Genomic DNA, 23217 nt, shown 5'->3' with positions numbered 1-23217 from the left:
TGCAGGAGGCGCCCCTTCTAAAGTACTTTTCAGCACAAAATGAATGGAAACAAGCAAGTCCAGAGCTTCTGCACTAATAACAGACCTGAAACGAGGCGCCCTGGATGCTGATTGGTCTGCTGTTACATCTCGAATGCGATTGGCTTGCTACAGGGGCTGAGCGGATGATTTGCACCGGTATCCCCTGCAAGCCTTGTCCGTTGATCCCGGGAGGACGCTTGACCAAGTGTAGAAGGCCGTCTTTGCCGTCGGCCGCCTGCGTCCACTTTCAAGACTGCTCTGCTCAAGCACCTGCCCAACTGCGCAGCCATGAGATGAATGGGATCTGCGCCTGAATGTCTTGCTTTCTACTGGCTTATTAACTGATTACTGACAGGGAAACGATACGACCTTGGGCTCCCATTGCTGCGGCCCCCATGACCAAAGGTCATCAGCACTTGGGTGAAAAGGGCCGAAGGGGGAGAGAAGTTCATGCGAAGATACCTATGATTCCAAAAGCAGACTCCAACTTGCAGCAACTTTTTGCGAGCATAGACCCTTAATTTACCTGCCAAAGCAGCCAAGTTACTATTTCTGCTACATTAACAGGAACAACGTTGCAGTTGTCTATCCTTGTATGGTGCCAATGGGATCAGCTGCTTTGGGGCTGTGAACACGAGACAGAGCCCATCACTGGTGGAATAAATAGAGGCTGAGCCCATCCCCAGGAAACAGGATCTACAGACACCAACCATCTCTCAACCTTCAAGATGCAGTACTCGAGTCTGGTTTCGTTTCTTCTTTTCAACGCTGTCCACGCATGGCTCCCTCACGAGCAGGACTTGGCGGCTTTCAACCTGACTGCTCGCTTTGAGCAGCTTGGCAAGCGCTTCGAGCCTTCTCTTGCTCCCGGCATCAACAAGATCCGTGGCGTCAACTTTGGTGGTAAGTGTCTTTCATGAATATATATTCTTGGCGCAAATCTGATTGTTTCTAGGCTGGCTCGTCTGCGAACCTTGGTTGCAGCGAAATGAGTGGGAGAGCAACATGAAGTGCGGCCAGTCTGTCTCTGAGTTTGACTGCATGCGGGAGCATTACTCTGGAAGCAACCGTGAGGCTGGCAACCAGGCCTTTGAGACTCACTGGAAGAACTGGATCAACACGGCCACCGTCCAGTCCGTCCACGATGTCGGTCTGAACACCATCCGTATCCCCATCGGTTACTGGTCTTACGTTGACATTGTTGACAAGGCCAGTGAGCCCTTTGCTGATGGAAACCGTATGCTGCCCTACCTCGACGCCGTTGTCAACAAGGCTGCTGAGCTCGGCCTCTACGTCATCATCGACCTCCACGGTGCTCCCGGTGGTCAGCAGGAGGATGTTTTCACTGGCCAGAACAACAAGCCTGCTGGCTTCTACAACGACTACAACTTTGGTCGTGCCCAGAAGTGGCTCACCTGGATGACCAAGCGCATCCACAGCAACAACGCTTACCGAACTGTCGGTATGATCGAGGTCCTCAACGAGCCGGTCTCCCGCCACGACGGAGGCAACCGTTACCCAGCTCCCGGACAAGACCCTGGCCTAGTCCAAAAGTACTACCCCGGTGCTCTCAAGGCCGTTCGCGATGCTGAAGCTTCCCTCAATATCCCCAGCAATAAGAAGCTCCACGTGCAGTTCATGTCCAAGAAGTGGGACTCTGGTGACGCCCGCACCCAAGCCAGCATCGCCAACGATCCCTTCACCGGCTTCGATGACCACAACTACATCGGCTTCGCCCTGAACAACAACGACCGCGGTGACCAGTACAAGCTGATGCACAGCGCGTGCACCGACTCGCGCGTCATCAGCGGCCAGGACTTTGCCATCACAGGCGAGTGGAGCATGACTTCCAACGTGGACTGGCACAACAAGGACTTTTTCAACAAGTTCTTTACCGCTCAGCAGCAGCTTTATGAGAGTCCCGGTATGGACGGATGGGTGTACTGGACCTGGAAGACGGAGCTCAACGACCCTCGCTGGACTTACTCTCATGCTACTGCTCTGGACTACATCCCTAAGGATGCTGCTGGACTTGAGAAGAACGTCTACCGCGATGTCTGTGCTGGATTCAGGTAGATGGAAGTAGAATCAGGGTTGGTGCATTCAACTTGTACATACTATTGCATGTGTATCTATAGCATTAGTAGCGAATGTAGTAGAGACTGAGTATTGCATATTGCTTTGAAATCGTTTTCTTGAAAACAGAATCTTATCGATCATAATCGCGTAGCTGTTAGCAGCCTTAGTGAATGTCCGAACATTTCTAGCTCAAGATTTTAATGTCTACATAATGTCAACACAGCGGACCTGACATCATCACGTTTGTTATCATCATCAAGGATCTCCGATTCCAACACAGAAGGCATTAATCACAATTCTAAATGGAAACTTAACTATAACATATAGTTGCTATAGATGGAACATAAAGAGTAGTTGGTCCAGTGCATGATCCCTGACCTTGGACGGACTTAAGTTAGAGTTGTCGCGCCATAGGGTAGCCCTATTGAACCTCGGCTTCAATGACATCACAGGAACTGTCTGATAGGCTATTCTGTTCTTAGCAAATACCTCATGACTAATGGACTGCACAAGCCCGCATAGCACAAGGCAATTATGCTTCATGTCAGTACACAATTACATATCCCAGCATAACTAGGATACATATCTGAACCAGTGTTACTGCTCAACCTCCAACTTATAGCTCCCACTGTAGCTGCAATCAATCCTTCTTCGCCTCCTGAATGTCCACAACATGACCAGTCTCATCGAGGGCAACCACAACCTTCTTGGTGCTGGCCTTTCGGGGGTTCTTGGCCTCAAAGATCTCGGACAGCTCCTCCAGGTTCTTGCCCTTTGTCTCGACAAAGAAAAAGTACATGAACATAATCTCGATCGCGATCCAGACAATGTAAACCAGGTACAGCTTCCATCCGATCTCCTTGATGCCGACGCTGATGCCGTACGTGTTGGTCATTGTCGCAATGTTCATAAACACAAACTTGATGGAAGATCCCTTGGCACGAGTTCGGTTTGTAAGACACTCCATAGGGTAGAGCGTAGCACTTGGCGTCATGCCGGTGGCGAAGCAGATACCAAAGAGATACACGGCGACGATGAGCCCGTAGACGAGGTCCTTATGTTTGTCCGAGTTTGCGGCGAAACCGGTCAGCATGATGTATGCGGCGAGACATCCCGTGAGGCCGCTCATCATCATTCTTCGACGGCCGAATTTGTCAAGGACCATGGAGCCGCACATGGCAGCGCACCAGCAGATGACAGCGTTGATGGCGTTGATGAGCAATTGAGTGTTCGAGTTGGTCATGCCAGCCTTCTTCAACATCTCGGGCTATCCTCACTTGTCAGAAGATCCTCTACAATTGTTCCAAAATGAAGACTCACGAGAAAGTACGAGATGACATTGTTACCAGACCACTGGCCAAAGAAAGCTGTGGCAATAACAAGCATAATCCGGTACCGCGCGGATCGAGTATTGACAAGTTCACGGTAGTCCCACCAGCGACCAGGTTCCTCGTGAGTGTGCTCTTCCAAGATTTGCTGATACTGCAACTGGACGATGGGTGAGTTAGGGTCTCCTTCGCCGTGATACTTGGCAAAGATGGCTAGTGCCTCCTCAGTTCGGTCCTTGGAGATCAACCAACGGGGAGACTCGGGGAGGAAGAGGACGAGAGCCATGGCGATTGAGGGAAAGCCAGCCTGTAGGATCGTGGGAATTCGCCATGCCCATGAGGTTTTGACATGCCTTTAGACCCGAGTTAGCGATTGCAACGAGACAAAAATGGAAGACACTCACAGATTGGTACCATAAGTAACCCAGCCAGCCAAGATATTACCAACCCACCAAAAGTTGTTGTACCTACTCAAATGTCAGCATCATCAAAATGATCGGGTTGGAAACGCCACATACATGCCAGCAGTCAAGCCTCGATACGCAGGATGGGCAAGCTCGACAGTGTACGCCGGACCCGCGCCATGAGCGACAATGGCCCCAAAGCCCAGAACAAATCTGCCTCCGATGAACTGGCCAAGACTGTGAGCAGAACCCTGAATAGCAGTACCAATCAAGATGACGAGACACCCGATAAAGATGCATGGCCGTCGACCGTGTACGTCAGAGATGTACGCCACAAAGGGGAACGCGGCAAGCTGAGCCAAGTTGTAGATGATAAAAACGATACCCGTGGAGGAACCGCTGCCGTCAAGACCAAATGACTCCTGGTAAGGTTTCATCGCATTGATAGCTCCCATTAGAGAACCATCTGAGTCACATTAGTCAATGGGTTGACATGTTGTGCAGAGTCCACAGCTTACCGAAACCTTGAATGGTAGAGACTAGATAACCGACAGTCATGACGACGTAGAGGCGAGCCAGAGACTTTGTCGAAAGCTTCCCCTTCTGAGCGAGGGCCTCTGCAAGAGCTGCAGAGGATGCCTCAACTTGGGTAACATGTTCGACCGGCTTGGCCATCTCATCATGCTCTCCTGCAAGAGAGGGGGGTTTGGCGGCTGAGTTTCTGCCCGGTGCAGACATTTCGATAAGATGAAGAGTTGCGTTGGGAAGAGGCTCTGTGTTGAGTTGATTTGGTGTTGGAGGATGTGTTGCGGTTACAACGGGGACACCATCATTTAAGTAGTTTGTCCCAAGACACCGGTTACCCGAGGCTCAGAAGTCTCCAGACTCAAAATGTTAGACTTGTGTGTGTGGCGATCTCCGTTCCCCATGGGGTCACGTTGGTTGAACCTGGGGCAACAAAGTTGGTACGGTCTTGGGTTTGTGGCATGACTCGGTGGAACAAGCGAGAAACTCACCAACCAAGGGCAGGGTTCGTTAGTGTTCCTGATCGTCCACTAGTCAATATCCTGCACGTTCCTTGCAATCCCGCCTCGTTTCCCGACGACGCGGTGTTGAGCCTCTCAGCCGCAACCCCGCAGCCAGAACGAGGGAACCTTGGAGGCGAGTTTACCTGATTTAATAAATTTCTCTTTGTTTACATGCATTGGCGAGGGGTTTAGATCGGGGGAAAGTCCGTATTATCCAGTTTGCCTTCAAAGACACTCGGGCAGCTGGCCGAACTGCTAGTAACGTCGTTTCTAAAGGGACAGCGTGCTCCACAGGTGAGTGCTCCAAAGGCCTCTTGAATGTCAAGGAAATCCAGCTTGCAAGACCAGTTGTTCCATTATTCTTTTGTTTAGGGTAATGTTATTGATGCATTTCGAGATAGATTGTTTTCTACCTAAACATCGATGAGGTTCCTCAGCTGATTAAAAATCTCATCATTATCACCGCCATGGATCGCATCTTCACTTCTCTCTTGAATCGGCTGCGAAAACTCAAGTATAAACTGCAACATCCACCGGTCGAGATGAAAAGTAGCATCCTTGTACCGAAGGCAAGCATTATGAAACTTTTGCAGCTTGCTGATCGTCACCGACACGATGGGCCAGTACTTGTGCAAATCGGTAATCATCTCAAAGTTCCGTTCGAGTCTAGATCTGGCTATCGCAATTTCTTGGTCATCAATGCTGAACAATAGTGTGTGTATCTGTACTGTCGAAGATGTGACGAGGTCGTGGCCGACGAGTGAATGCATAATGTCTGTCTCGGGCCGCCGCTTAGCCCTCCAGATGAGATCGCAGAGGTCAGCCGCGTGTTGTTTACACTCTGTGGCGAGGTTGATAGTCTGCTCGTAAGCAGGGCTGTCATCTGCAATCTCTAGACTCTCACCCAGCGAGGAGTAAAAGAGAAGTTGCCCAATATGATGATAGTTCATATGCATATTAACAAAGGTAGGGCCGGATCCTTGGTCGCTCCAGTATGCCATGTTCTCTTCTGTATATCGTAGCTGAGGCGGTAAGCCAGTCAGCCATGTATCCAAGGTCGTGGCCAATTCCCAAATGGCCTCATGAGTTTGGGCTCCAGATAGTTTCTCGGCAGCGATTCTCGCATTCAGCTGATTCACCTCGTAAAGAAGGGTATTGAGACTGATGAATCTTGCGAGCAGCGAGTGGGATGGCCATGAGCCTGAAGAAGAGGGCGTGGCTGGCGATGCCACATGCTCAGCTGGTTCGTTCAAGTCGAGATTTCTAAAGTCCTGCTCGCTCATTGGTAAAGGAACGTCATGACGGATCTGAATCGCGCGTGGAAGAGAGACAGATGAGCTATTCCAAGTATCAGTTGTAACCAGTGACCACCACACTATCAAGCATTAGTCACGCTTCAAATTTGTGCTTCAAGATGGAAGTTCCGCACCTCGACGATTGATTTCCTGCTCGACGCGAGTCTTGACTTTGATGTTGGGAAGGTCCAGCAACATAGCCATGCGACAGGCAATGGTGAGGTAGACACATTCCGTCATGGCTTCGCCATCCGCAATAAAGTTTGCAGCCAGCAGCATGCAGGCTTGAATCGTTACTATCGATGTGTCGTGCAAGTCGAGCAACTTCTCTGCTTCCTGAGCATACGGACGGCCCCTATACCAGGGGTTGATATGGTTGAGGCTGTGATGGCCGGAGAACCGAGCCGACAGGCCAATGACGGCAAAGAACAAGACTCTGGGAATGGTGCCATCATGGAAAGCCGCTTTGAACGAGGGCATGTGGAACATGGTTGGAAATGCAAAGTGGACATGGACGAAGAAGAGATCAATGAGCTCTCTCGACAAGGCGCGGTCAGGAATTGCCGCAGACGAAGCGTGGAGGGCAACTCCCTTCGGATCAGCTAAAGGAGCGTAGCCTTGTGGCAACACGGGCTTTTGGTCTGGTGCAACATCACATTCGAGACCACGCTTTGTGCAGAAGACGCAAGTTGTCCCGCGGCGGGGCCTAATGCACTTCTTCTGGCGGTCCCTGGCGACTGGTGTTAGCATGAAACGCCTTGTTTTCCGACGGACACTTTAGAGGTTACCCACCGACAGGCCTTGCAAGCCGATAGAGGTCTCATGATGTTGGGAGAATAAATAGGGCTATCGAGCAGATGATCCACCCTGGGCAGGGGAAGAAATGCAACACTAGAAGCAACTGCTTGGCTTGGAAGATTCCATGCGTTACTTTGTTTTGAGGTGAGAGAAGGAAGTTGAGTAACAGAGTGGGAGAGTTACAAAAGGATTGATCCAAGCCGTGGACATCTCTTGATCTTGGAGAAAGAATACGTGTATTGGATACTTCAGCAGTTGTACCTTTACGCGTATCATGATACAACCCTGCACGTCTAGTTCATACTATTGGACCGCTTCGGCTCTTGGTATGGGTCCCATCTGTGCTAACGTTAATGCGAGGATCTCTGCTGGATTCGGATTTAGTGATCCTGAGGCTGACGGTCTCTCTCACACAAGGTTGAGCCAGATGGAATGCAGTTAGTCGGAAGGCAGTGGGCTGTTCAAAGGCCGTCGGACATTAGGCGATGCACTTGCAGGCTCTCGTTACGGTGGTCATGTTAGGCTAGCCTACGACAAAAAGAAGACCAACGCCGAACCAACAAGGAAGTGAGGAGAGAGCAGAAAGAATGAAAGGCCAAAATTTTTTAACCTCGCTGGTAGCAAATAGTGAGAAAAATGGAAGGCATTTGCGATGCAAATCATACACGAGTTAATTCCAACTACTATGTAATTAACTTAGAGGGAACCATGAGGCAGTCCCTCGAGCTTGAACCCAAACTCCATCTCCTGTAGATCAACAAGGTGACGTTCTGCAACCCCAGGCCCGCACGCCCCTGTACCCACGCCAGCAACCTCGGCGTCGAGACGCAAAATAGTTGCATCTTCTTCCACCAAGTCACAAGGGTGCTTCGCTGAATGAAGAGTCTTTGCCGAATGCCGAGTTGCAGTCCAGTTGAAATGATGATGATCTCCGCCCTGGATGCTGGTTGCCCGAATGCCAAGACCATACTCGGTCGACAGGGTCAGCCAGCGGGTTTCCATCCGATTGCCGTTCTCTTGAGGTAGATCGTAGGGCACTTGAAGACCTGACACAGATGTTGCGCTCCAAATGCCGCGTTTCTGAGAGCCGCGCTTGTCAGGGTAGGACTCGCCAGGCCCGAGACCAAGCCATCGTACGCCGTCTAAAGCGCGGTTCATGCGGAGGTCCAGGCCGATGCGGGGGACATTCGGTGGGCTGTATCCGCGAGGGGCAAGGCTGACACGGATTTCGAGAGATCCCGAGGGGAATATCTTGTACACAGTTCGGCAGATCAGGCCCCAGTCCAGGACGGCGGGAGAAAGATACGTCTCGGCCTCAACGACCACACCGGATTTGTCGCTTTGGAAGAAGAAGGATCTCTTCTGACTGGTCATGACTTCAACCCCGTATCTCTCCCACTCCGGCACCGCAGAGGGAACGTCGTTGTTGGTGGGTGGGCGCCAAATGGACGGGATCACGGCCACCTTTGTGATGGGATCCTGCTCCAGGAGAGACACTCCTGAGCATTTCCAAGACTTGAGGTATCCTCTTATCTTGTCAAACTCAAACTCCCAGTTGGGCCCATTGACCTTGAGCGTCGTCCCAATTGAAGTGGTCGAGAGACTGGAGGTTGGACTGATCACTTGCAAGGGTGTTGCCGTCGGTGTTGCTTCAGACAGGGTAGACTGAGCCCAGGCAACTTCATGACCAGATTGGGCCCAAGAAGTATCAACCGACAAGTAAAATCGGACGGTAAGGAGTATCTCGTACTCGCTCTCGACGTTGGTGATTCCCTCAGGCAGTGGAATCTTAGCCGTCGAGCCAGCGGCGATAAAAGGCAGATCGAGCTTCCCAGCTACAAGAATCGAGGGCCTGCATCGACCATATTAGTATGAAAAGTAATAAATTTAACGCGTAGGAACACACTCACTTGGTACTGAGTTCCTCAACCTTGAACGCTGCCGTAAGATGATCCAGACCAACAAAATCGTGCATGTTGTGAAGATGCAGCTCGCCATCGACAAACTTTGCCCGCACCGGCTGAATGGCCGACTTGTACTCAAGAAGCCCCGGAGTTGGATCGTGAGCGCTATTGCATAGACCGCCCATGGAAAATGTTCCGTCGTGGGGAAACTCACCAAAGTCGCCCCCGAAAGCGTAGAATCCTTTGTCGCCTTCTTGCTTCCACAGACCATGGTTCGCCCACTCCCAGATAAAGCCGCCTTGAAGTCTGGGGTACTTTCGGAAGCGTTCTTCATAGTCTTCGAGTCCACCAGGCCCGTTGCCCATAGCATGGCCGTATTCGCAGAGGATAATGGGCTTGTCAAAGGTGCCATCCTCGCCAACACCGAGAGTCTCGGCATGAGATTCCAGATCATCCATGGTCAAGTACATGCGAGAATACATGTCGGCATGCTTTGCATCCACGTCACCCTCATAGTGGAGGAGCCTGCCTGGGTCTTTCTTTCTGAGATAGTCGTACATGCTGTCGTGGTTCTGTCCGTAAAAGGACTCGTTACCCAGCGACCAGATCACCACAGAAGTATGGTTCTTGTCTCGATGAAACATGGACTCTGCGCGATCGAGGTATGCTGCCCTCCATGAGGGGTTGTTGGAGATGTACTCGGCAGATCGTCCAAACACGACATCTCTCTTCTCGCCATACGTCATGCTCTTTGACAAATTGAGCGCCCGGGAGACACTCTGTAGGAAGCCATGGCACTCAAGATCTGCCTCATCGATGACCCAAAAACCAAGTTCATCAGCCAACTGGAAGAACCTAGGGTCGGGAGGGTAGTGGCTGCAACGAATAGCGTTGATGTTGTGTTGCTTCATGAGAATGAGATCTCTGCGAATAAACTCTAAAGGCACCGCACGGCCTCTATGAGGGTGATGGTCGTGTCTATTGACGCCTCTAAACCGTATCGGTTTGCCATTGACGCAGATGAGTCCATTAACAAGCCCGATCGTGCGGAAGCCGACATTCTGATGGACGGTGTAAAAGGTCTCGCCACGTGCCAGTGTAATCTCGACCCGATAAAGGCTTGGGGTTTCCGCGGTCCATTTCTTGGGGCTCAAAACATTGACGTCAATGCTCAGCTTCGTGGATTCGGGATCGAGGATCGACTCAGTCTCGGCAATGATGGTTCCCTGGTTGTGGCTGAGTCCTTTGACAGAGAGTCTCACAAAACCACTCGCAGGCTTGGAAAGTTCAATCTCGGCCTTCAACGTGCCGTTATCGAATGCACTGTCAAACTCGGTGCGGATGAACCAGTCCCGTATGTAGGAATCAGAAGGGAATGGGATCAAGTGGACGTCTCGGAAGATGCCTGGAGGTCATTGTCATTAGTGATGTGATGAACGACGATGAAGGAGCATGATGATAGGATCTTCATACCTGAAAGCCACCATTGGTCTTGATCCTCAATGTAGGTGGCATCAGACCACTGATAAACAATAACAGAAACCTCGTTCTCGCGTTCCCAATCGATGTACTCAGTGATGTCAAACTCGGAGGCGTTGCGAGAGCCTTGGGCATACCCGACCAAAACACCGTTGACGCGCAGATGATAGGCCGAATCTACACCGTCAAAGCGCAGACAGAGCAGCGAGCTCCTGTCCCAGTCTGAAGGAACACGGAACCGTTTTCGGTACGTGCCGGTCGGATTTTCGGTCGGCACGTACGGAGGACACACGGGAATAGGCAGCTGCACATTTGTATAGTGTGGGCGCCCGAAGCCCTGGAGCTGCCAATGCCCGGGAACTTCAATTGAGTTCCACGAAGCCTCAGGGACGGTTGGGTGATCGCCTTGCAGGCTGTCTGGGGCGTCCCATGGCGTCGGCGCATAGTGGAAGTCCCATTTGCCATTTAGGACGAGTGCGGTAGCGGGGATGAAGTAGGATCGATGCGGGAGGCAATTACGACGGAAAACGGCCTCGTTCTCCCAGTCGTTTCTGTCAGGCTGTTGTTCGAGAGAAATGCCACGAGTAGAAGTCATACTGGATGTGCTCTAAATCAAGACTATACCACTTGAGGATGATCAGAGAGAAAGCACCAAAGCCCTTCGAGGGACACCTAAATACATCTATGTAGGTGCACCTGATCAGATGATGTGGAGTGAACTGTAGCTGTCACCGTCGGGAAACTCATCGGGGATCACCATGTCCTGCATGCATTAGCTTAACATTTCCCCGCAGCTGAATTTGACCAGGTTCCAAACCGTTTAGCCAGAATACGGATACTGGACCTGTCGATCCGGGGTATCCGGGGAAATGATGGAGGGGAGGCGGAAAACAGAGCGGGAATCGAGAAACGCGGGGAACTGCAAGTGTCACGAGGTAAAAACAAGAAGAGAACCATATTATGTTTTTCATCCATAGAAATCTAGACCGTGATGATGGATCAAAAAGCTTCAAAATGGCTCCGAGTGCGGAGAAAATGGCATACGCGTATAGAGAGCTCGTTTGTTTGCACCGCCAACAGCATGGCACTCGCAGCTGTGCACCCGACCCCAGACGGCAAGCTGCGGTCCTCGCGTTCTTGACTGTCGTGAAAGTGAAGTTATTGTTCAACACGTTCAGACTTGTCCCGCCACGATTAACATAAAAGGCCGATGCCTTCCATCCTTCTGATGCCTCCTCTCTATCAAGGCAGCGCTCTCTCTACTCAGCCAGAATGCGGTCTTACCTGCCAACTCTTCTCCTTCTGCTCACACAGGGAGCTTCTTCTCTCCCTCAACAGGCTACCGAGAAGGCAGTCCCTGCTCCTCCAAGCCCTGAACCCATCAAGCTTCAGACCCTGCCACTTCCGCCGGCCATAGCGGATGACGCTGGCCCAGGAGACTGCAACTCGACCATCAATCCGAAGGGAACAGGCTGCACCGGGAAGACACTGCATCTCGGGTCCGGTAGCTTCTTGCCTGATGGAAAACACGTCCTCGTCCAAGTTACTTTTGTCGGCGCTCCTGAGGCACCTGACAAGGCCAGCATCTACACCGGAACCCAACTCATCGCGGTCAAGACCGACGGAACCAAATTCCCCAACGGGGATCCTTGGAAGTGTCTCAGTTGCGGTGTTCACCGAGAGAAGACGGAGGAACTCGAATATCCCCAGGCGTTTCGTGATGGGAAACGCGCACTTGGCGGCTCCTCTATCCTCGACTGTGGCAAACATAATCTGATTGATCCCGGTTGCACGCCCCAAGTCGCAAAGTGGTATTCCATTCGCTGGAACACCAATGCCGACGGTTCAGGCCCTGGTGGTGACATCAGAGAACTTCGTCTTCACCCGGATAACGTGCACTTGGGTTTCAATTCCTTCACCCAAGTCGACGGCAAGCTTGGACAGAATGCCTACTTCTCCAAGCTCATCTTCAACCCGTCTCCCAAAACTGGTCTCCCACTCGGTCCTCGGTATGACCTCCTCAATGTCACCCTACTCGCCGACCCAACCGATACACAGCCGATCGAGGCCAAGGGCGACAAGTTGGTTATAACACCTGGGGCCATTGCGGTTGGAGAGCTCAGGGGCTTCACTGGCAATGGCAAAGAGGTGACTTACGTCGGGTATCCCAGTGAATCGTCAAACATTGACGCCTATGCTGTCGATCTGACGACCGGGGCAGTTCGTCGACTAACCAGTCACCCGGAATACATCGACCCTCTGGACTTTTCGCCGGATAGTCAATGGTTTGTCGCAATTGATACCCGCGGCACTGATCGGCAGATGTGGCTCTCTGGTATGCGCCATATCCCCCCCATCACAGACTTGGTCAGCACGTCAGCGACATCTGCCACCCGCAATAACGGTCGAAGGCGATTCTTTCGACCATATTTACTCGACAAGTATGGCGATCGAGGAAACTACTACGGACAGAGACTCAACGACCAAGGATCTGGTGTGGCTGGCAGTGGTGACTACAACGACCCCGAATGGAACGCCAGAGCTGATCCTCGGTGGTCTCCCGATGGCACCCAAGTAGTCTGGTGGGATGAGATTACACTTTCCCCGGCGTGCGGAGATCAGAACCCTCTTCCTTGCTATCCGTCAAAGGAACCCTGGGGCAGAGCTCAGCGTGTGGTTGTGGCAACTCTAACAAGCCGCAAACCGTACGGACCCGTCAAGGTGAAAACAGCATCGGATACGGTACCTTGGGGGACTCCATATACTCCCGGAAGCAAAGGGGTGGCTCGCCCGCGCGTTCCGGCCGGCAACTACACATTACTGGGCAAGCACAGCGGATACGCCAAGATTCAGCTCCGTGACAATTCTCCTGGGTCCCTCAGCACTGTCAGCGTGGAATACTTCAAGTTTTCAGACGATGGCAAGTTTGTTCTTAACGGCACAGAGAGCGTCAAGGCTACAGCAGGGTCAGCCACATTGACCTTTGTCGACTGGCGATCTAATCTTGTCCAGAAAGTTGGCAAGGTTGTGAACACAAAGAAAACTAGCCCTGGTGGTTTTCAGCTGTCGATTGATGTGATGACTAACATCTTCAATGCGAATGGGACGTTGAAGACAACGGTGGATGGCAAGACTTATCACCAGCCCGCCAATGGTACTTAGTTTCTATCGAGGTAGTTGAATAACACAAGTCAAGGAGACTTATTTTTAGCTTTACTCGCCTAGTTCCTATCCAATATCACTTGATGTAGATGCTCCTCAGTAATAGTGGTTTCTACTCCGCGATAAGAAACAACCATAGAGGCCTGTGGCATCGAGTTAGGATGGTAGGCAATAGTGGCGACGACAACGTCAGATGGTCATTTGATCATGCATTGAACAAGGCTATCTAAGGTGTACGGTAGGCCATGGTGCAAACCTGGCGATGCCTCTAACTAGGTAGAACAAAGAACCCAGTTGTTAGCAAAGACATCAAAATCCCATTACCTATATTAACGCAGGATGCTCAGTGCCGAGCTCATCTTTTCCAAACCATAATCAGCTGCCTACATCCGACTATTTGATAACTGCCACTTAACTCTTGACTCGACCTAGCTAGCGAGTTGCCATTAGCCAGCTTTACTCTTTTAGGGTTGCTCTCTCCGTTATGGCCGACCACCTGCAACCATCGCATAGGAAGCGCCCTCCGCCCAAAGCCACGGAAGATTTGCTGTTGAAACGACCTTGTCTCGAGACACCTAAAATCGACGACATAGCCATCGAGGTTCGATCCCAGAGGTCAACACAGGTTCCACGAGCGCTAAAGCTGTTACGCCTCACGAAGGAAAACTTGCGCTTACTCAACAACATGACCAGAGCCGTTGAGCCAGGAAAGTCCAAAATGGCATCAAGCAGCACTACAAAGACGATTAAATCGGACAAGACAAAATCCATGACCACTAATGACTTCCAGGGGCAGGCTATAGCCAATGGGATACTTGATCCCCTGCGGTCGATGCCATGTCAGAACACCAAAGAGACACCCAGGCGCCTCAACAGAAACCGCGAGAGTGCATCACCAACTGGGTCGGAGTACGAGCTATACTGCGAGAAGATCGACACGGCCGGCAATGAAGCGGTCGTCGTGCAACAAATACTGCGCCTCTTTCAGGATTACGACGGAAAATACAATATCGAAATGAACCGGGCGTTTTCTGCCCTGCCTAAAGACCTTGGCTTCAACAATGGATTATCTGCGTCTCAGCCTGACTTCGTTCAAGGCCTCACGAGAGAAGAGTTCCTTCCTGCTGGCCCTTCCAACATCCAGGGCGCTGTTCTCTTCAAGGATGACTTGACATTTACGACCTTACCACATTTTGCTGGAGAATGGAAATCCCGATCTAGGGATATGGTTGAGGCAACACTTCAAAGCGGTTACGACGGCGCAGCTATGGTTTACGGAAGGAATCAGGCGCTGGAGTACCTCGGCGAGCCGGACCCTCTGGGTCACTCTGGCATCACAATCTTGACTTCAAGCGGGGAGAATCTCACATTTTTCGCCCAATATGCATTGCCAACGGGAGAGAATGGGGCAGTGGAGTACCATCAGCCCCGTTTGACACAAACAAATCTAACGGAATTATACGAAGTGTTTCAAAAAAGGTCGAAAGCAGATCAGAAACGCGCAGGATTATGCGCGGGAGCAGTCATTTGCTTTAAGGGATCAGTTGTGGGAGCAGCAGAGATCAAGGCGGGGACAGGACTCCTCGGCCGTACTGGGGAGGGCTTTTGCTGCAACCTATACGGAAGTGGACGGGAATGAAGACCGCAAGGACAGTGAAGGCTAGGTCAGCCATGAGTTTACCAATGCGGAAAATCAGCCCATGCCTCCCGTGTCGCCCTCACGCGGTCTTCCGGATCAGTCATCCCATCAAGGGTGGGGCGTCAACTATATCAAACAAGACAATATAAACACATCACAGCATCATATCTCAATGCTAACACAGCAGCCATCGACCTCAAGCACCCAGGTATCAATACAGGTTGGGAGGGAGGAGAAATCACACTTGACTATGAAGTGGCAAGCAGTGCAGAAGCTGCTCCCCCTCTGCCGTTTAAGAATAGAATCATGTTCTTAAAAAGATACGGGAGCCCGAGCCGTACACGGGCTGATCAATGGTGACGATATGACTTGTGAATGACTGGCGAGTATGAGTGTCGCTCTTATCATCGGCACAACGGAGTTCTGTCCGTCCCCACTCTCCCCCACTGGGGAAAAGTTGGAGACGGCACATCGGTAATCTCTACCGAGACGCTCCCCATTGCTCGGACACGCCAGCAGCGCCCAAGACCAGGATAAGAACCTCCCCGGAGTTCTTGACTGCTTTTAGCATCCCCATCTCTCCCATCACCGCCCGGTTTCTCGACCCCTTTGCGGAGCCAACCCCGGATGGAAAGCCGAAGGAGAAAAAAGGGGGTGGAGAAACCCCCCGCATGCCAAGTTTGGAGTTCTCTCTCGGCATTCGGACTTCGGGGTGGGTTGCGTGCTCGGTAGCTTCTGCTTTGGCGGGAACCATCTTGATCCTTATCTTTCTTGAGGCTTTTCTTCCTGCCTGATAATCACCGGGGATTGAAAAGTTAAACAGAAAAGGAATAGAAGCCGAATGGTCCAGACTTGCGTTCTGACCTCTGAAGAGTATCTTAATCACCACCAAGGACTCGTAGGTTGAGCGATTGGTCTCTGAAATCAATACGCAAAGGTAGCTACAGGCTTCGAAGTATCTCCGAGGTCATTTACAACCCCAAAAACAAAATAAAGAGCTTGAAATCGACGCATCTAGACATCCCCTCTGGATCGGACTCCCCGCAGGCCGCGCTTAAGCTTACCGGATAAGCTTTAACCTTCCCCCACCTGAGCGGGGCGGAAAATTGGAGAATGAAAAAAATTGCCGTTGAACCGATTTTCTCTTCCTGATCCCGTTGGGGGTTATCAAATGGAGCATGTGGTGACTCACTGACTCTGAGGGTCTACCCTCCTTGTTTTTCCAGTAATTGGGGGGAGGTTTTGACTAATTCTTCTGGGCTGGGTTTTACCGATCGAATGGACTCCAATTGCCTCCACAGGTTTGAGCGCAAGTCACTCAGGTGCTGGAATGAAATGGAAGAAAAATGACATTACCACATTAGACGTCTACTATATACTCTATTCTATCATGCTTTTCTCTATGCCCGCCCCTGATGTCCCCACTATTCTATCCTGCTCTCCTCATCCGAAGCAGTCGCTTTCCCTCGGCCATCCAAAACACCCACTCCAGATCCGTCATTATCCACAGGACCCTCCGAGGCCAAGAAGATCCACCAAAAGTACACACCGCAACAAAGGCTGCCGCCGAGAATATTACCAAAGAGGGCTGGAATCATCCCTGCGAAATTATCAGTCTTGGCCACAATCGAGAACACGAATTGACTCACCCTTCCAGATATATAGCCCGACAGTCAAGTTAGGTGTACCAAGCCAAATGCCCATAGGGATGATAAACATATTGGCGATAACATGATCGAAGCCAAGGGCAACAAAGGCGAAAATTGGTGGCCACATGCCAATCACCTTGGAACCGACGCTCTTGGCTTGTGTTCCGAAGAAGCACGCAATGCAGACAAGCCAGTTGCACCCAATACCTCGGATGAAGATCTGATATGCTGCAGGAGCAAGTTGCTTCTTGGTAGTATATGTCTGGATCTCTTTCTTATAGGGATCCGCGTCGAAGATGCCTCCATCTGTAGGTTAAAGTCAGTGTCGACTCATGACCATGGTCTCAATTGGGGAAACATACAGCCAACAATTAGGGCCATAACGAAGAGGGAGCCCAGCAGGTTTCCGAAGAAACATAGGAACCAGTGTAGTAGCATCTTCCAGACGGACAATCTCCTGTTGAGAACTGCTACCATAGTAAACTAGTTGTATAGTTAGCAGCTGCTTTATAGTCCGAAGTAAGCCACCCACCATATTTGTCGACGTAAACAGCTCAGCTCCCGTCAGGAAGATTGTCACTAGGCCAATTGGGAACACAATGGCGCCAGCGAGCTTCATCAGACCAGGTGCATTCTCTTGGTACCATGGTGCCGTCACAGCAGTCAATGAAACAGCGCAACCAAAGCTCAGAATGCAACCACCGAATATCGCAGAGAGAAACACCTTATCGGGGCGTGTGTTTCCCTTTTTGACGCCAGCACGGCAAATAAGCTCTGCTGTTTCAGCAGGCGTATACGCCGCAAAGTTCGGGGCGTCGACAGTTGAGGTAGCCATGGTATTCGATAGTTAGTGTGATGATGCCGTGTTTGAAAGTTGACCATGCCTGCGCCTTTATCTCTTGAAAGCCAAGACTTCACAGCCCTGACACTCCGCCAAGACTCCGAGCTCCTCCCAACATGCCGAGCAATGTCGAGAAAACACCGCACCTCACTGCCAAGTTTTGCACACGCCAACGTGCGCTACTCAAAATCGGCACACGGGAGGAGGCAGAAAATATTGCCTATCGGCGGTAATGCTAGCTGTTATCAACACCTTGGCGCTTCTCCCTTGCCCCTAGTGCGGGCGATTGTAGGCTAGTGCCCAAACATGGACCGACCCAACCTTAACTGCCTCTGACGCGTGTGCTTGGCCTGCGCCGAGAACACGTGCTTGTGCGGCTCCGCAAATGGGTGGCACACCAGGAATTGTCGAACACCTCCAGACCGTGGCCGTCGAAGCCACTTGGGGAACATCGGGGTCGTTGCTGCAAGTGGTGATCACGCATGCGGGGGAGCATGCGGAGAGCTGTCTCGGTAATTGTGAGTAGATGCCGTGCAGGTGTTGGTGCTTTGTTACCTCTACTCCACATTCGTGATCTGAGAGTTCCGGGTAGGTGCTCCGGCCTCAACGACAGCAATCAGGTACTCGCTGCAGGAGATATGATTGCCTACTGGATGATCATTTGAACGTAAAAAAGTGTCATAGGATTACGATAAGAATAAAACTTGCTGATGTAATGTACAGACCATGCAGGTTCGAGATCGGGAGTCAACGATGCTTGAGCGATGTGGACCACAGCCAACCTACATTGCAAGCCCCGTAACCCTGGATCTGGGGAGAGACATCGTACCGTTAGACCTCCTCACGCACATTCCTATTTCAAAGCCTACCCCATGTTACAGTACTAGTCCCTGCCGAGCGATCCATGGGCCTCGCCATCGTCACCGCCTGTCACATATGACCATACCTGCCGGAAAATACGGGATCCCGTCCGCTCTCCCATAGTCAAGCCTGCAAGGGGCGGATTAGTAGTTGGGTCGGTGACGACCAGCGAATCCCCGCTGTTGTATGTTTTTTGCAAGCAAGACCATCTTGACGATGCTCTCTTTTTGATGTTGGCCATGAGTCTCTGGCAGCCCGGCGTGGTTGACTTCGGAGAACTAGGGCTCACTAGAGACATCAATTCATATTGTCATTGTTTGTGTCCACTTTCGGCCGAAACTGTCAGCCAGACTCTCTCTTTTGAGGCCAGAAGACTGGCGAATTGACACCGTCCAGTGTTTGGAGAGTGTTGTTATTAGGACGAGGACATGATTGCTCAACCAATCACGACTGAGATCCCCCTCACCCCAACGTTTACCGTTCACAGCTTCGTCTTGAACTTTCCTACTCAGGGACAGAGAGAAGAAAACCTGATTCTGAGAGAGAGTCTTGCGAGGGAAAACAGTGTATTTTAGATCTCAACTTGGTGCATGCTGCAATCGACGTTTGTTCCCATACCATACCGTCCATCAAACAAACACGTCATGTTGGCTTGGCTTGTCGCGGACGGAACACATTGAATCCCAGGCACACTCGTAGGCGTGCAAGAACACAAGAAGTCTTGATTCTTGAGCCCAGCTATATTCTTAATTCTTCTTTCTAGCGCTTCCTTTGTTTCGGGATCTCTCCTGCATCAAAGTTGATTCCCAGACTCCACTTCATCCTCACCGACGTTCATCTCGAGCAATGAAGAACCTCTTTCATGTTTTACAGGATTGAGGCACTGGTATTATCAGAATGAAGCCCGTTCAGATACTACACCTGGGATCCTGACATCCAATGAAAGTTGAATGCTCGAGCCCTCAAGCGACAAGGCTTGTCTTGACCAAAATCTCTTGACAGCACCCTAATCCATCGCATGCTCAATTTCTTTACAGCGATTTCCGTGCGACTGCACTCGTAACCCCTGCGCCTCTCAATTTTCTTCTTCAATTTTCAAATTAGTGCTCCCGAGTGTGACTTGGTGCTGCGCACGTGGCCAGTTCATTCACTGAATCACTACAGCTTGCCTTAGGCACCACGCACAAACAACAACCAAACGCCAACAATCAAGCACCTACACACATCTTGATCTTGATTTTGTGCGACTGAGAATCCCTGCGACTCTCTAGATACCCTCTAGAGTGAGTAGATCTCTTTCCCTTCTCAAAACAACTTTCCCTCTGCGACAGCCAACATGAACACGGAAACCTCTGTCGCCAGCGCGCCTACTGCCCCTACCTCGAGCGATGTGGCTGCCTTCTCCGACCGCCAGATTGCGGAAGCTCTTGGCTACTTTGGTGCCGAACCTTTCATCGAAGAACGATATGGTAGAGCCGCCCGACAGATTTTTACCACCACACAGCAATGGCCATGGGAGTTAGTGACCGGTTTTGCTCCCAGACGCTGGGATGGCATCGTGATCAAGAAGCTCGCCGAAGCCATCGATGATATGGTAAAGGCGTCAGCCAAGGTGGATCGCGATGTCGAAATTGACAACCTCATCGCGTTCATGCGAGAGCGGGCTCGTCAGCGTGAGAAGGGAAACCCAGCGCTCAGCTATTTTGACATCCGTGCAGCAAAGGAACATTTCAGCACCAAGGCAAGAGATTGTGCCCCTAGGGGAAATGCCAACACAGGCGGCGAAACGCACAAGAGAGGCGATCCTACTGGTTTTCCTTCCTCGGTGTGCACTGGAAAACGGAAGCGCACCCATGAATCATCCGACGATTCTCAGACCAACAAGAGTGTTCGAAGAGATGGGCCAGGCAATCCTGGAGGGTTGGCTCTTGGCAGCCCTGCCAACACAGTGACACCAGCTGAAGGCCTTGTCGATTCGGTGAGCAGAATTTGGTTCCTAGCGATGGTGTCAACAGCTAACATAGGCAGATTGAACCCGTCAAGGACGAGGCGCTGACCCCATCGTCCATGTCAGACATGATCGGTACCGTCGAGAATCTGAAAGTCGAGTCGCAAACCCATCTGAACGAATCCACGCGCAAGTTGGACAAGGCACGATCATTGATGAAACAACGGGAGACGTCGCTACACAAGGTGCCTGCCCCGGGAGAGCTCGAGGAACTTCGACGGGCTCGCGATCAGAAGATTGATGCCAAGGAGGCGATTGAGAAGGCAAAGGCGCTCTTCGAACAACACCAGGGCGAGATGGCTTTGGACACACTCCTCATTTCCCAGGCATCGCAACAGTACGACATGAAGTTGCGCGAGTGCGAGGAGGGAATCGCTCAAGCTGAGGCCGAACTTTGCGACATGGACATGGCTTTGACTTTCACCACTCAGCAGGGAGACAAACGACAGGACAAGTTGGAAGAAGTCCAAGCGAAAGTCACCCGATTGGAGACACGCCAAAACCAATCTTGCGTTGGAGCTTGAGTATTACCGCACAATTGAACGGCTGATGAAGCTGGGACCTCACGGCCTGGCCTCTCTGGCGGAAGGGCTCGCGGAGAGTGGCATCTCATTGCTCACGGCGGCCGAAGACCCTGAAGTGAAGAACGAGCCTTCGATCAACCCTCCCTCGTGAGACATACTTGGGAAAGCAGGCCATCCTTGGCGAAAAGCACAGAGGAGGGAAGCAGGGGGAAATATGACTGCGGTGGGGAAACAGAACATGTGATTGCTGCGATGGAGGATGGGGTCGGATCTTGCGCTGAACTGGACCTCGGTGGCTGAGCATCTGGGACTGGGTCGGATTGCTTGGTACGAACGAATTGGTCTGTAGGGGCTCGTCAACGAGATCGGCGTTTCAGTGTTTCGAGGATGAATGATTAATCTTGAAAGCAATGTGCTAGAAGCTGAGGCTGCTACGGCGAGGAAACCCAGCCACGCTGAGAAGCGCGATCTGATCATAGAGTCGGACACCTAAGTCTGCAGAAGTCTTAATTGAAAACATTGAAATGAAGAACAAGATTGCAATACTTGCTCCGCTAACTGGAACCATGAGCCGGCGGAGCCGGCGTGGTAACTGCAAGTCTGATATGATTCCAAAGCGATGGCTGTGCTCCAAGTGAATCGCTCGGAGTGAGACCTGAGATGTCCAGAATGATTATAAAGCAATGATTACAAACGCAAGGCTGGATGGTGAATCGCACACGTCACTTGGAGCGGGGTACAAAAGCATATCAACGAGCATAACCATCGCTGACTCTTGAAGATCTGCCAACTCCAAAACGGCTCGCTTTCATACAAGCAGGTACACGGTCTCACAATGCAGCGCAAGCAAGGAATAATCGAGCTTGGCCGACGTTTGGTCGAGCACGGCCCGAAGAAGACCCTCGAGGCGGCCCGAAGAGTGCGTGCCATCCACAACCACACCGTCATCGCCGATACCACCAAGGGAGTTTATGTCTGGGAGCATGACTTTTATCCTGCGATCTACGTTCCCCAGAAGGATCTTATCAATTCCAAGCTCAGCGATAAAGAAGAGATCCGCGTGGAGGGAAAAGGGCTTGCCTCATTGGCTGAACTGATTGTTAGCGCTCATGACGGCCTTGAAGAGGCCAAGATTGATAACGTGCTTCGATTCGACAATGACAAGAAGCTTGGCGCGTTGGCCGGTCTGCTAAGGATTGAATTTGGCAGTATTGGTATGGCCGTTGAACGAGGCTAGATTTGATATGCAAAGACTAACATTCGTTCAGACCAATGGCTGGAGGAAGACGCGCCCATTTACGTTCACCCGAAAGACCCATTTAAACGAGTTGATATCCTCCCATCGCAGCGGCCTATCGAAGTTCAAGTCAATGGCAAGACTGTTGCCAAGGCGTCATCATCCATGCACCTCTTCGAGACGGGACTGCCGACTCGGTACTACCTCCCTCTCGGCGCAATCGACCAGAGCGTCCTTCGCAAGAGCGGTCTCAAAACCAAGTGTCCGTATAAGGGCGAAGCCGAGTACTATCACGTGGTGGTCGATGGTCAAGAGATGAAGAATCTTGCTTGGTACTACAGACTTCCCACTCATGAAAGCGCAGCGATTGCAGGTTTGGTCTGTTTTTACAATGAAAAAGTTGACACAATCTTGGATGGGGAGCCTCAGCCCAGGCCAAAGACACATTTCGCTTGAAACATTTCGTATCCCGTATCTGTACGGAGACGTCACAATGTTTTTGGGCGGCTGTGTACTGTAGGCGAGGAATGTGGACGAACCGTACATTCTCCAACCAGAAACATTTATGAGTAAATAAGGATTTCTCACTGCATAAATGAAGTCACAGTCTTGGCTCAGTGGCTATGCTGACGACCACACCCATGTCGGAGGCCTGCCAAGTGGTGCACTGCCCATCTCCCTTGAAATTCCCCTTTGACGAACCACTTGGAACATCGGAAGATATTCCGCCACGCGTCGATCTGGGGCACACGGCCCATGCCCAGCTGAGCGACCCTACGCGCCCTGTAAGGCACATTTCGTAAAGCGTATCAAACCGCCCCGCCTCACGACGGATTGGGTAAAACATTCGAGCTCGTGAAATCTCCGGTTGACCCGAGCCTTGGGGATGCCAAGCACAAGCGGAGGCTGATTCAAGCTTATCTACATGACGAGCCGCGGGCTGGTTGGTGGTTGTCGGGT

General features: G+C 51.4%; 8 protein-coding genes and 1 non-coding gene across 9 annotated transcripts; 5 read left to right on the top strand and 4 right to left on the bottom strand.

Moving 5' to 3' along the window:
- Positions 1-749: 749 nt before the first annotated feature.
- On the top strand, positions 750-2097 carry LRP88_04068 (glycoside hydrolase superfamily; the record flags this gene model as incomplete). The annotated part of the gene is made up of 2 exons (XM_083240655.1): positions 750-924; positions 977-2097. 2 exons carry the CDS (start codon positions 750-752, stop codon positions 2095-2097), a joined length of 1296 nt encoding a protein of 431 aa, XP_083103945.1.
- Positions 2098-2740: 643 nt separating this feature from the next.
- LRP88_04067 (lactose permease) lies at positions 2741-4570 on the bottom strand (the record flags this gene model as incomplete). The annotated part of the gene is made up of 5 exons (XM_083240654.1): positions 2741-3367; positions 3421-3781; positions 3833-3895; positions 3947-4298; positions 4351-4570. The coding sequence occupies 5 exons, from the start codon at positions 4568-4570 to the stop codon at positions 2741-2743; spliced, it is 1623 nt and encodes a 540-aa protein (XP_083103944.1).
- Positions 4571-5273: 703 nt separating this feature from the next.
- On the bottom strand, positions 5274-6979 carry LRP88_04066 (Zn(II)2Cys6 transcription factor; the record flags this gene model as incomplete). Its single annotated transcript, XM_083240653.1, has 3 exons — positions 5274-6235; positions 6290-6885; positions 6948-6979. 3 exons carry the CDS (start codon positions 6977-6979, stop codon positions 5274-5276), a joined length of 1590 nt encoding a protein of 529 aa, XP_083103943.1.
- Positions 6980-7649: 670 nt separating this feature from the next.
- Positions 7650-10931, bottom strand: LRP88_04065 (uncharacterized protein; the record flags this gene model as incomplete). The annotated part of the gene is made up of 3 exons (XM_083240652.1): positions 7650-8805; positions 8864-10262; positions 10331-10931. 3 exons carry the CDS (start codon positions 10929-10931, stop codon positions 7650-7652), a joined length of 3156 nt encoding a protein of 1051 aa, XP_083103942.1.
- Positions 10932-11608: 677 nt separating this feature from the next.
- LRP88_04064 (uncharacterized protein) lies at positions 11609-13498 on the top strand (the record flags this gene model as incomplete). The annotated part of the gene is made up of 1 exon (XM_083240651.1): positions 11609-13498. The coding sequence occupies one exon, from the start codon at positions 11609-11611 to the stop codon at positions 13496-13498; it is 1890 nt and encodes a 629-aa protein (XP_083103941.1).
- Positions 13499-16561: 3063 nt separating this feature from the next.
- LRP88_04063 (formate/nitrite transporter family protein) lies at positions 16562-17621 on the bottom strand (the record flags this gene model as incomplete). Its single annotated transcript, XM_083240650.1, has 4 exons — positions 16562-16737; positions 16787-17092; positions 17149-17269; positions 17319-17621. The coding sequence occupies 4 exons, from the start codon at positions 17619-17621 to the stop codon at positions 16562-16564; spliced, it is 906 nt and encodes a 301-aa protein (XP_083103940.1).
- A 940-nt stretch (positions 17622-18561) lies between these two features.
- Positions 18562-18677, top strand: LRP88_04062. Its single transcript, XR_014475168.1, has one exon. It is a non-coding gene; the product is annotated as a 5S ribosomal RNA (ribosomal RNA).
- A 1147-nt stretch (positions 18678-19824) lies between these two features.
- LRP88_04061 (uncharacterized protein) lies at positions 19825-21171 on the top strand (the record flags this gene model as incomplete). Its single annotated transcript, XM_083240649.1, has 3 exons — positions 19825-20466; positions 20517-20960; positions 21016-21171. The coding sequence occupies 3 exons, from the start codon at positions 19825-19827 to the stop codon at positions 21169-21171; spliced, it is 1242 nt and encodes a 413-aa protein (XP_083103939.1).
- A 684-nt stretch (positions 21172-21855) lies between these two features.
- LRP88_04060 (DUF427 domain-containing protein) lies at positions 21856-22713 on the top strand (the record flags this gene model as incomplete). The annotated part of the gene is made up of 2 exons (XM_083240648.1): positions 21856-22234; positions 22289-22713. The coding sequence occupies 2 exons, from the start codon at positions 21856-21858 to the stop codon at positions 22711-22713; spliced, it is 804 nt and encodes a 267-aa protein (XP_083103938.1).
- Positions 22714-23217: the final 504 nt, after the last annotated feature.

Source organism: Fusarium phalaenopsidis, assembly GCF_050370095.1.
Source record: "Fusarium phalaenopsidis strain FUZ10S chromosome Unknown contig_32288, whole genome shotgun sequence".
Lineage (NCBI taxonomy): Eukaryota > Fungi > Ascomycota > Sordariomycetes > Hypocreales > Nectriaceae > Fusarium > Fusarium phalaenopsidis.
The sequence above is the reverse complement of the archived record's forward strand: the minus strand, read 5'-3'. Positions and strand labels throughout refer to the sequence as shown.